At 42.0% G+C, this 10491-nt stretch overlaps 4 protein-coding genes and 1 pseudogene across 5 annotated transcripts in view; 2 read left to right on the top strand and 3 right to left on the bottom strand.

Moving 5' to 3' along the window:
* Positions 1-1244: 1244 nt before the first annotated feature.
* On the bottom strand, positions 1245-1619 carry LOC311229836 (histone H2B-like; the record flags this gene model as incomplete). Its single annotated transcript, XM_084315910.1, has 1 exon — positions 1245-1619. The coding sequence occupies one exon, from the start codon at positions 1617-1619 to the stop codon at positions 1245-1247; it is 375 nt and encodes a 124-aa protein (XP_084172036.1).
* A 2000-nt stretch (positions 1620-3619) lies between these two features.
* The window catches only part of LOC311229835 (histone H1-like), a gene marked incomplete at both ends in the record, with an annotated part of 105714 nt that continues 98842 nt past the window's right edge, over positions 3620-10491 (top strand). Inside the window, one exon of the mRNA XM_084315909.1 lies at positions 3620-4072. Coding sequence (XP_084172035.1) covers positions 3620-4072 — 453 coding nt within the window. The remainder of the gene's footprint in view (positions 4073-10491) is intronic.
* Positions 5366-5758, bottom strand: LOC311230690 (histone H2A-like; the record flags this gene model as incomplete). Its single annotated transcript, XM_084317050.1, has 1 exon — positions 5366-5758. The coding sequence occupies one exon, from the start codon at positions 5756-5758 to the stop codon at positions 5366-5368; it is 393 nt and encodes a 130-aa protein (XP_084173176.1).
* LOC311231012 (histone H3.2) lies at positions 6092-6502 on the top strand (the record flags this gene model as incomplete). The annotated part of the gene is made up of 1 exon (XM_084317481.1): positions 6092-6502. One exon carries the CDS (start codon positions 6092-6094, stop codon positions 6500-6502), a length of 411 nt encoding a protein of 136 aa, XP_084173607.1.
* Positions 8835-9489, bottom strand: LOC311230689 (histone H1.11R-like; annotated as a pseudogene). Its single transcript has one exon. The product of its transcript is annotated as a histone H1.11R-like (transcript).

Here is a 10491-nt window from a genome sequence, read left to right as displayed (position 1 = left end):
TCACTGGTAACTTCAGCCAGCCACAGGATGCGCACTGATTGGCAGAAAGTACGGAAGTATCTCGAAGTACATCTGTGCTGAGGTGCGGTTGTAGAGAGTGATTGATTGAAAACTTTATTAACAGATTGCAGAATGGGTATTTTTTAGCATGGTGTTATTCACCGTCAAAGATGACATAAAAAAAATAGAATTGATATTCTCCTTTGGTTCATTACAATCAGTGATGCCACAGATTACTTGTAAAATGCCACAACATAAGAATGACATTTTTTTTTCTCTCTACCAAATCCATTCTGAGACTGAATCAATGAATGAATCAATGAATGAATGAAAACTTTATTTAACAGATTGCAGAATGGGTACAATACAGCACGGCTCAATACACACAATTGTTAAGGGATGCAGACCAGAGAAAGACTTTTGTCTTGTTTACATAAGGGTCCCCCATTTTCAATTCATGACATTTATGACATACACAACATACTGATATGTATCATGACATAGATACACAGTAGTTAAATTTATGACATACAAGATATGCAAATACTGTTAAACAGAGATCCTAACAGATAATATATACATAATTATGAGGGCTGCTGATGACTCCTAACATCCTATCACGTTTTTAATAATGCTGTAAAGTTAAGTAAAAATGCATTTCAATATGAATTTAACAAATTAAACATGCAACTATTAATTCTAAATGTACCAGTCTGACTGACATACCAGTTTATCATACATCAGGTTTGACATATATGTATTTATTGTGTGTGCGATGGTCACTCTTTGTAACTTTTGGTTGTTACCGTTAACTCTCCAAGAGTGTGTGTAACCAGAAGTTAGATGCTATTAAAGGCCCATAGCAAACAGCTGCATGTGGAGCCAACTAGATGCCCTCAAACCTGCTTTAACTCTAACCCTCAACTCAACCGTGACCTTTAACCTAACAAACTCAATTTCCCTTCCAAAATCAGTTAAAATCCTGAATTCAAACTTCTCCAATCTGAAAATCTATTAGAGGCTCTTGTTCCACCTAGTAGAGCACTTACTCCATCTGGCGGTGAAACCCAATACGACAGGCAGCATCCTAGACATGGTCCAGGAAAAACAGAACAACTTATACATAGGGATATGTTTATTCAGTCACCGGACCTTGACTGGTCATTGGGATAACTCTCTCAAAACAAAGTGGGTGGCTCTGAAAAGAGCCTTTGGGTGAATACGGGTTAGATGGACAGGGAAGTTTACTTGGAGCTGGTGTACTTGGTCACAGCCTTGGTTCCCTCGGACACTGCGTGCTTGGCCAGTTCACCGGGGAGCAGCAGGCGGACGGCGGTCTGAATCTCCCTGGAGGTGATGGTCCTACGCTTGTTGTAGAGAGCCAGTTTAGAGGCTTCTCCGGCGATGCGCTCAAAAATGTCGTTAACGAAGGAGTTCATGATCCCCATGGCCTTGGAGGAAACGCCTGTGTCAGGATGGACCTGCTTCAGCACCTTGTAAATATAAATGGCATAACTCTCCTTCCTGGACTTTCTGCGCTTCTTGCCTCCCTTGGCGGTTGTCTTGGTGACGGCTTTCTTGGAGCCCTTCTTGGGCGCTGGTTTGGCTGGCTCAGGCATGATGATCAGTCGGGACTAAACAGCAACGAATGTGGAAACAGAAGCGCACTGCTGCCTCTTTATAGGTCAAATTGTGCAAATACAGCTGCGTGGCTTCTTGTATACGATTGGTTGAGAGGCTTTGTCGCACATTTCCCGCGCACAGGAAACTATTTGCGCGCAAAACCATAATAACCCAACTATATATTCTCTTAGCAAAACTCCATAGCCACACTTGATATTAAGCCAAGCAATAATCGACATGCAACTGCATTTTTCCAAGACAATGATTTTGTGCACCTTGATAGCTCTCTTGGTGACATCTGTCACTGCTTTGACTTACAATATATATACACACACACACATACACCTTCATACACATCTGTCTGTACATACAGTTGCATAATCCTTTTTACATGTATTTGGCATAACTTTTAATCATGGAAATGCCAGTATACATTTATAAGGTGAGAGATGTTTTCTGATGGTGCTGAGTCGTCTCCATGAGCAGGTTTCCTCTTGTTTGGGTTATTACTGATCATAAACAGATGGCACAGACCGGCATGGTCTCACCATGAGCTACATGTATCGGTACCTCACTGTGGTACAAGATAATAATACAAGTATGACTCTGACAACATAGTATGTTTCATTCCTTCCTTGCGCTATTTCTTCTGAATGTATCAAAAATGTAGCTGGCAGCCTACTGCACCACATTCTAAGATACTTTACTTCACGATGAGTTGAGCCCTAACAATAGAGGCCTGTATATCTGACCTATAAGCTAAACACAAACTGTAATGTTTGTGTTGTTCTGTTTCTTCCAGTATGGCTGCCTGTAACCGTTGGTAACCACTTTCAAAAGAAAATGCCTAATTTGTGTGCAGTGGTAGTCGGTAAAACACTTCTGAAAAGCATGATATTACAGTTCCGTTGTGACTTCTTTATAACATTCAGTAATAAGACACAACACTATGTGTTGATATGATCATCTATACATATAATTTATACATATAGCAACCATTCCATTGCCTTTACTACACAAACATTCTGTGCAAGGCCTCTTTTGTGGAAATGCAGAACATGTTGATGTGGTGCGTTTATGTTTGGTGATATGATGATTCATTATGAATCTACTATGTCTATTTAAACTATTGAAATATACTTTAAATAGACCAATGCAGTTATTATTTATTGTGCTAAGTGTTTAGTGTAGCAGACTTGAATCAGAAACACAGCAGACCAGCAATGCCCAAAAAGCATGTATTGTCAACAAGCATGCAGCAGTCTAAAGTACACAACAAACTAGCCCCCAGCAGTCTAAAGTACACAACAAACTAGCCCCCCCCCCCCAAAGGAAAATGTAGCTACGCTTCTTGTGTGAGTTATGAAATGTTTTGCAACATTAATTAATTAAATGTTAGCTGTAATTAATATAGGCCATGTGAAACCTTCCTCTAATCTAATGTGGTGATCATCCCTCATACGAAGTCGAGGTGACTCACGCTACAGGCCACCAGCAACAGTGTGTTTACCAACACCGGAAAAGCATCAATTTAAAACAAAACGCCTCACCCCAGATTACTAATCTTGCTCCCAGTCTCTAGTCAGGTAGCTCGGCTCGCTGGAAAACGAGATTATGTCGGATTATAATGCAATCTAAAGAATTGTGAGACATAAATAACAGAGAAAGGTATAGCTGCGCACCATGGTGAAGGCGCAAATTGGTGGTGTGAAGCGTCCACAAACACACCAGGGGTCTCCAAATGGTTTAATTCTGATGGCACATATTTCTGCTTGCTGACCCATTTGGCGTTAAATTCCTGCAATATTCATAGTTGTGTATTTGAGCTCTTTTTTGGCGAGGAGAAAACACAAGCGGCAGAGCTTTTTGGCAGTACAGAGGAGGACAGGGTGGGTTGAGTCTACATGGCTCTCATGTAGTGTTTAAGACCAGCCCTCTGACTGAGCTTCAATATCATAATTCTACTTGTATTGAATCTGAGACAGAACGAGAGAAGATGGCAGAAGTCGCTCCAGCTCCAGCTCCCGCCGCTCCGGCTAAGGCCGCTAAGAAGAAGGCAGCTCCCAAACCCAAGAAGGCAGGTCCCAGCGTCAGTGACCTGGTCGTCGAGGCAGTGTCCGCTTCTAAAGAGAGGAGCGGTGTGTCTCTGGCTGCCGTAAAGAAGGCTCTGGCTGCCGGTGGCTATGACGTGGACAAGAACAAGGCCCGCGTTAAGACCGCTGTCAAGAGTCTGGTGACTAAGGGAACCCTGGTCCAGGTCAAGGGTACCGGAGCCTCCGGCTCTTTCAAGATCAACAAGGCTGAGGTTAAAGCCAAAAAGCCTGCAAAGAAAGTCTCTCCGAAAGCCAAGAAGCCCGCAGCCAAGAAACATGTCGTGGTCAAAAAGCCCGCGAAGGCAGCAACAAAGAAGCCTGCTGCCGCCAAGAAGTCTCCCAAGAAAGTCAAGAAGGTAGCGGCCAAGAGCCCCAAGAAGGTAGCGGCCAAGAGTCCCAAGAAGGTGACAAAGCCCGCTGCGCCCAAGAAGGCCCCAGCTAAGAAGGCTGCCAAGCCAATAGCAGCTAAGAGAGGAGCTCCCAAAAAGAGATAAGCGTTTAAACAGAACGTTGTCTTTAATTCAACAAAAGGCTCTTTTAAGAGCCACCCACCACTTTCATGAAAAGCAATATTGTACTCTTGTGTGGAAGTGAAGGCGGCTTATCGAAGTATGCAACTTAGTATTACTTATGGGATGGTTGATTTCCACGAGTTACTTCCAGCACGGCAATAAAGCAAACGCAACTTTATATATGGAGAATATACCACAAAAAACTATAAAATATAGATCAGATATAGGTTCTTAATTGGAGAATGTTGATATTAAGTCCGGTTTGATTATTAGGTCCTACTAACGCAGATATTTTACCGCAACGAGTTGAGCCCTTTATTGTGGAAATACATAAATTGCCATCATTATGGTGCATTTATGTCCGTGCGTAAATTACCGCTATGACACTATTGGAATGACTACGGGTGATGGCCCATTAGTGGACACACAGCACATTATTGTAATTTTATTTATTCAGACTGGTTTGGATCATATGTTGGCACATAATTATGTTTCCCACTACCTCACATTAAATATCTACACAACCATTATATTATACAAAAGGCTCTTTTATGGACCCCCACTATTTATATGAAACAGGCACGGCTACCAAACACGACTTGTAGTTCTACCCATTTATTTATTATGTGATTAGTGATCCAGACCAGCAAGATTGGCAGGTAAAGAAAATGGTCTGAACGAGTCGCACCGCTTCAGACAGTTTACGAGTTGAGCCCCAACAATTGTGGAAATACAAATTGCTGTCATTATGTCAATTTATGTTCGTGCATGCTGTAATCTGTATATAGAACCCTTACTATTTATGTTTCTCAGTTCAAATGAATCATCACTTGACCGCTGACATGCAATTTATAATTTTACATTATATCGTTAAGCCTTCAAAACAGGGGGAAAAAACACTGCAGACAGACAACACATTAAACATTACTTCTAAACAGCACTGTACACGTGTACCCATTAGTGAACACGGTCAAATGTTATGCATTACGTGTTTATAGTCTTACATTTATGTCCGAGGTAGCGAGACAACGTAAGTTACACAAACAAATTGTATTTTGACAAACGGAAATATTGCATTTTCAAGAAGAGGTGGGTGGCTCTGAAAAGAGCCTTTGTGGGGTTTGTCGAAGAGGCTATTTACTTCTTGGCAGGCTTAGCAGCCTTCTCGGTCTTCTTTGGGAGCAGGACAGCCTGGATGTTGGGCAGCACACCACCCTGAGCGATGGTCACTCCTCCCAGCAGTCTGTTGAGCTCCTCGTCGTTACGCACGGCCAGCTGCAGATGGCGGGGGATGATACGACTCTTCTTGTTGTCACGGGCAGCGTTTCCAGCCAACTCCAGGATCTCAGCGGTCAGATACTCGAGCACAGCCGCCAGATAAACCGGGGCACCGGCTCCAACACGATGAGCATAGTTGCCTTTACGCAGCAGTCTGTGGACACGACCCACGGGGAACTGAAGCCCGGCACGAGAGGAGCGAGTCTTGGACTTAACTCTGGCCTTTCCTCCGGTCTTTCCTCTTCCAGACATGTTTATAATTCTCTTTAGCTAAACAAGTTAGACAATGAATGCAGCGAGTTGGAGAGTCGCGTTTTATTTTCGGGCTTGTGTTTTCTCACCCAATCAGGAAAGACGTTTTCTTGGCGGTTTTTCCAAAAGACCAGTCCTCCAATAACGTCGTTCCCAGTTGTATCTCCGTGAAGTCCTCCAATAACCCTGTGAGGTGTAGGCGGAGTAACGAGCTCACAGAGAGGAGACCAATCAGAAACTACTGCGCCTCCGCGTTAGTAATATAAGGCCAGAGTTTCGACACAGCAGCGTATTATTCTTGTTGAAGTGAAGACTGAAACATAGTTTCTCATAATGGCCAGAACTAAGCAGACAGCTCGTAAGTCCACCGGTGGCAAAGCCCCAAGGAAGCAGCTCGCCACCAAGGCTGCCCGTAAGAGCGCACCTGCTACCGGCGGCGTGAAGAAACCTCATCGTTACAGGCCCGGTACCGTGGCGCTGAGAGAGATCCGTCGTTACCAGAAGTCCACCGAGTTGTTGATTCGCAAGTTGCCTTTCCAGCGCCTGGTCAGAGAAATCGCCCAGGACTTCAAGACTGATCTGCGCTTCCAGAGCTCTGCTGTCATGGCTCTTCAGGAGGCCAGTGAGGCTTATCTGGTCGGTCTGTTTGAGGACACCAACCTGTGCGCCATCCACGCCAAGAGGGTGACCATCATGCCCAAAGACATCCAGCTGGCCCGCCGCATCCGTGGAGAGCGAGCTTAAATCAACCTGTTGACTAGTTGTCCCCATAAAGGCTCTTTTAAGAGCCACCTCAATAATCATGAATGAGCCCAGTTTCCTCATTTTAACATGCTTATATTTGCCTATCCTTTACAATTCTTAAAAACTAAATATACTTTAGAGACTAAATTAAAATATGTTGGAAGATATGTTTTTTTTCCTTTAAGAGAAAAACATAAGATAAATTAATGTTTGATGTTTTACTCAACTGTACTCCTGAATTGTTTTATTCATAACTTGACTGCAAAACGTAATATTGAAGTCATACATTCATATTCAGTTTTCTCTGATCCATTAGTTCATCTGCTGACTAGTAATAAATATGACTTATATGGTTAAAAATAAATACAATCCGGATTATCATTGTTTGCTCGGGAGCCTTGTCTGGAGTTCATTTTGGTTGAGCCTGCATGCTTTCCCCATTTCCAAAATGGCTTCGTCAGTGTGGTCCGGTACTGTCCATGGTGCTGAAATAGCAACATTTACATTCGACGTTGAGAGCGTTCCAGCCAAAATCTATTTTAGATCAGATTAGTTTAAAATGAATTGTCATTATACAGCACAAGTATAGTACAACGGAAACAAATTGGTGCCTAACTAGAGTACAAATGTAACAATAAAGTGCAATAGGATTAAACTGGAGTATATATATAAATGACTAGTGCTGATCAGATGAGTGGTACAGGTATAAAAGACACTATGGTAGTAAGTCATACTGACCAGTGCAAGGTAAAGATATATATATATATATATATATATATATATATATATATATAAAGGTATATAAAAAGATGATATGCAGGTGTATTCAGACAGAAGTTGATATATATACTATGCATGCAGTGTATGCAGCATTATTGTACATGCTATCACACAAGAGTTACATGTGTAGAATATAGTTTGTGGTTGGTGATTACAGTGTAAGGCAGTAGGAAACAGAGTTCAGAGTTTGAACAGTATGGATGACATATCCTAGAGTATAGGATATTAACTATTCATTTAACTGACTAGAAGTTAGCCAATATGAAGTACCTTATGTATATAAGTATGACTCTGTCTCCATTGTTATTGCCCCAAACTACAGCTATGTAATTCGAACAGAACTACAAGACAGCAATGGAGTTCTGGACTAAATCACAGTCATTAAAAAATAATGCAGCAATGCTTCCTGTTAAAACCTGCTTTTCTAGATAGAAGATTGATATTGAAACCAAAATTGTATTATGTGTCTGATTAGCACTAATACTAATTTATACACATACTCCAGTTTAATCACTTATACATTGTATTTTGCACTTTACTTTTGTATTTGCACTGAAGTTATTTTTGTTGTACTGTACTTGCCCTGTACGATGACAATACATTTTAATCTTAAAAAAAGACAGTCAGGCGTCTTTGAGAGGGTTCCAGGTGGTACCCCAGCAAAATTAGCGTTAATTTCACTGTAATTTAACTGACTAGAAGTTAGCCCATTATGAGGTACAGTATATATCATAATTAATATTATGATCATGTGTTTTACTTTCTCCATTATTATTGTCCAAACTACAGCTATGGAATTCTAACATAACTACAGGACAGCAATAGAGTTCTGGACTAAATCAGTTATTCAAAATAATGCAGCAATGCTGCCTGTTAAAAGATGATTTTCTAGATATAACATTGACATTGAAACTAGCTGTAGTTGTTGTATAAACAAGGATGGAACTTTAAAGGGGAAACGAAGAAATTTATTTTGCACATTAACTCACTAACGTCCTAAAACTGTTTTGCACACATTCATTTAGTTTGAGTTATTGGGAGTACATTTGTTTGAATACCATTGGGGACATTGAATCCTTGTGTTAATTACTGCTCAATGCAAATAAAGGCAGCAGTCCATATAAAACAAGGTGTCATTCATTGTGTGCACAATACATCAGATTGTATTTAGGTTAAATGCTTCTTAATTAATATGTTCTGGTATGTATAGCAGTATCTTCTAGACTGATATTAATAACAGGAACATAATTACATTCAATGTTAAATCACATCGATTTAGATTTAAGTGTATCTAAATTATGTTTTATTCTGCTGGACTGGAATCGACTCATCTTCCAGAATATGAATCAAATGATGCAGTAACTGAACACTCAGCTCTACTTAACTGGTGCTGCTGCAATTTATCCAGGACACAAACATGTGACTTAGTAGATTTGCTTGTATCCACTATTAAACAATGCATTTATACGAGGGGATGTGCCATTTCAGGGATAGTAGTGGTTGGCTCTAAAAAGAGCCTTTTGTGTGTTTTAGACAGTAAAGCTTAAGATCTTCACTTCCTCTTGCCTGCTGTCCTCGTGGGCTTCGCTGCTTTGGGCTTGGCAGCCTTCTTCGCTGGGGCTTTCTTGGCTGCGGGCTTCTTCACTGCCTTATTGGGGCTCTTGGCTGCCACCTTCTTGGGGCTCTTAGCTGCCACCTTCTTGGGGCTCTTAGCTGGACACCTTCTTGGGGCTCTTAGCTGCCACCTTCTTGGGGCTCTTGGCTTCGACTGCAGGCTTATTTGCCTTCTTTGGAGACTTCTTAGCGGCAGGCTTTTTAGCAACAACCTTCTTAGCCGCAGCAGGTTTCTTCACTGGCGCTTTCTTAGCTTTCGGAGCTGCTTTTTTGGCGGGCTTCTTGGCTTCAGCCTTGTTGATTTTGAAGGAGCCGGAGGCACCGGTACCCTTGAGCTGGACAAGAGTGCCCTTTAACACCAAGCTCTTGACAGCGGTCTTCACACATGAATTATTCTTCTCCACGTCGTAGCCACCGGCAGCCAGAGCCTTCTTTACCGCAGCCAGGGACACGCCGCTCCTCTCTTTAGAGGCAGATACCGCCTCGAGGACGAGTTCTGCGGCGCTGGGACCTGATGCCTTCTTCGGCTTGGAGGCAGCTTTCTTCCTGGGGACTTTAGCCGGAGCGGCAGCGGCTGGATTGACTTCTGACATAGTTCTCTTCTATCGTCGATCAACACGAAATGCAACAAATAGTCCGAGCTGACTGGTAGTGGAGCTGGGACAGGGGGCTGGTCTTAAATACTACATGAGAGTCATGCAGACTCAACCCACCCTGTCTACAACTCTGCAGCTGAAAAGCTCTGCTACTTGTGTTTTCTTCTCGCCAAAATGGGCTAAAATACAAACGTGGGAACATAGTTGAAATCTAACACCTAATGGGTCAGTTAGCACAAGCATGTTCCATTAGAATAAAACCATCTGGAGAGCCGTGGTTAGTTTGGACACGTTCCAACACTCTCCTTTCCGTCGTCACATGGTGCAGTGAGCAGCAACTTGTCTCAGTATTTTTCTTTTTAAATGGTTTAAATGTCATTATAATCCAGTCAGTACTCGTTCCCCGGTGAGTCGAGCTGCCTGGTGATGGACTGGCAGTAAAACAAGGCATCTGGTGTCATGCTTTTGGTTATAAACTTGTACTTTCTCACTGCTGGTAAACACAGTCATTGCTGGCGTCGGCATGATATGTGTTACCTTGTCTTCTGTGGAAGATTACCACTTCTGTGGAAGGCTTTATGTAGCTCATGATGAATTAAATCTACAGTTACTTTTATGAAGATTAAAAAAAAAAATACACAAGGACGGTACAATGTATCTTTCCTTTTGGGAGAGACTCGCCTATTAAAGCCCAGACGGAATGCTTAACAATGAAAAAAATCTGTTTCAATTACATGTCAATAGTAATAATAGGCACAAGTTAGTTAGTAATAAAGCATACGAGTCATAATAATAACAGCTGGCGCAACAGGGGGAATAAAACGTGTCACGCTGTGACCATAGTCATCCCAACGGTGCTAATGCAGTCATTGCGCGTAATTACGCATGCACATTATGAATACATTTCAATATGTTTCCGCGCTGGTCTGTCTAATGAAATTACAACCGCAACATTGTATCGCACTGTACAGCCCTGGTTGTAGGCTAATGTTTTACTAT

The sequence above is a fragment of the Notolepis coatsorum genome (assembly GCF_963971535.1).
Source record: "Notolepis coatsorum genome assembly, chromosome: 6".
NCBI classification, from domain to species: domain Eukaryota; kingdom Metazoa; phylum Chordata; class Actinopteri; order Aulopiformes; family Paralepididae; genus Notolepis; species Notolepis coatsorum.
The sequence above is the reverse complement of the archived record's forward strand: the minus strand, read 5'-3'. Positions and strand labels throughout refer to the sequence as shown.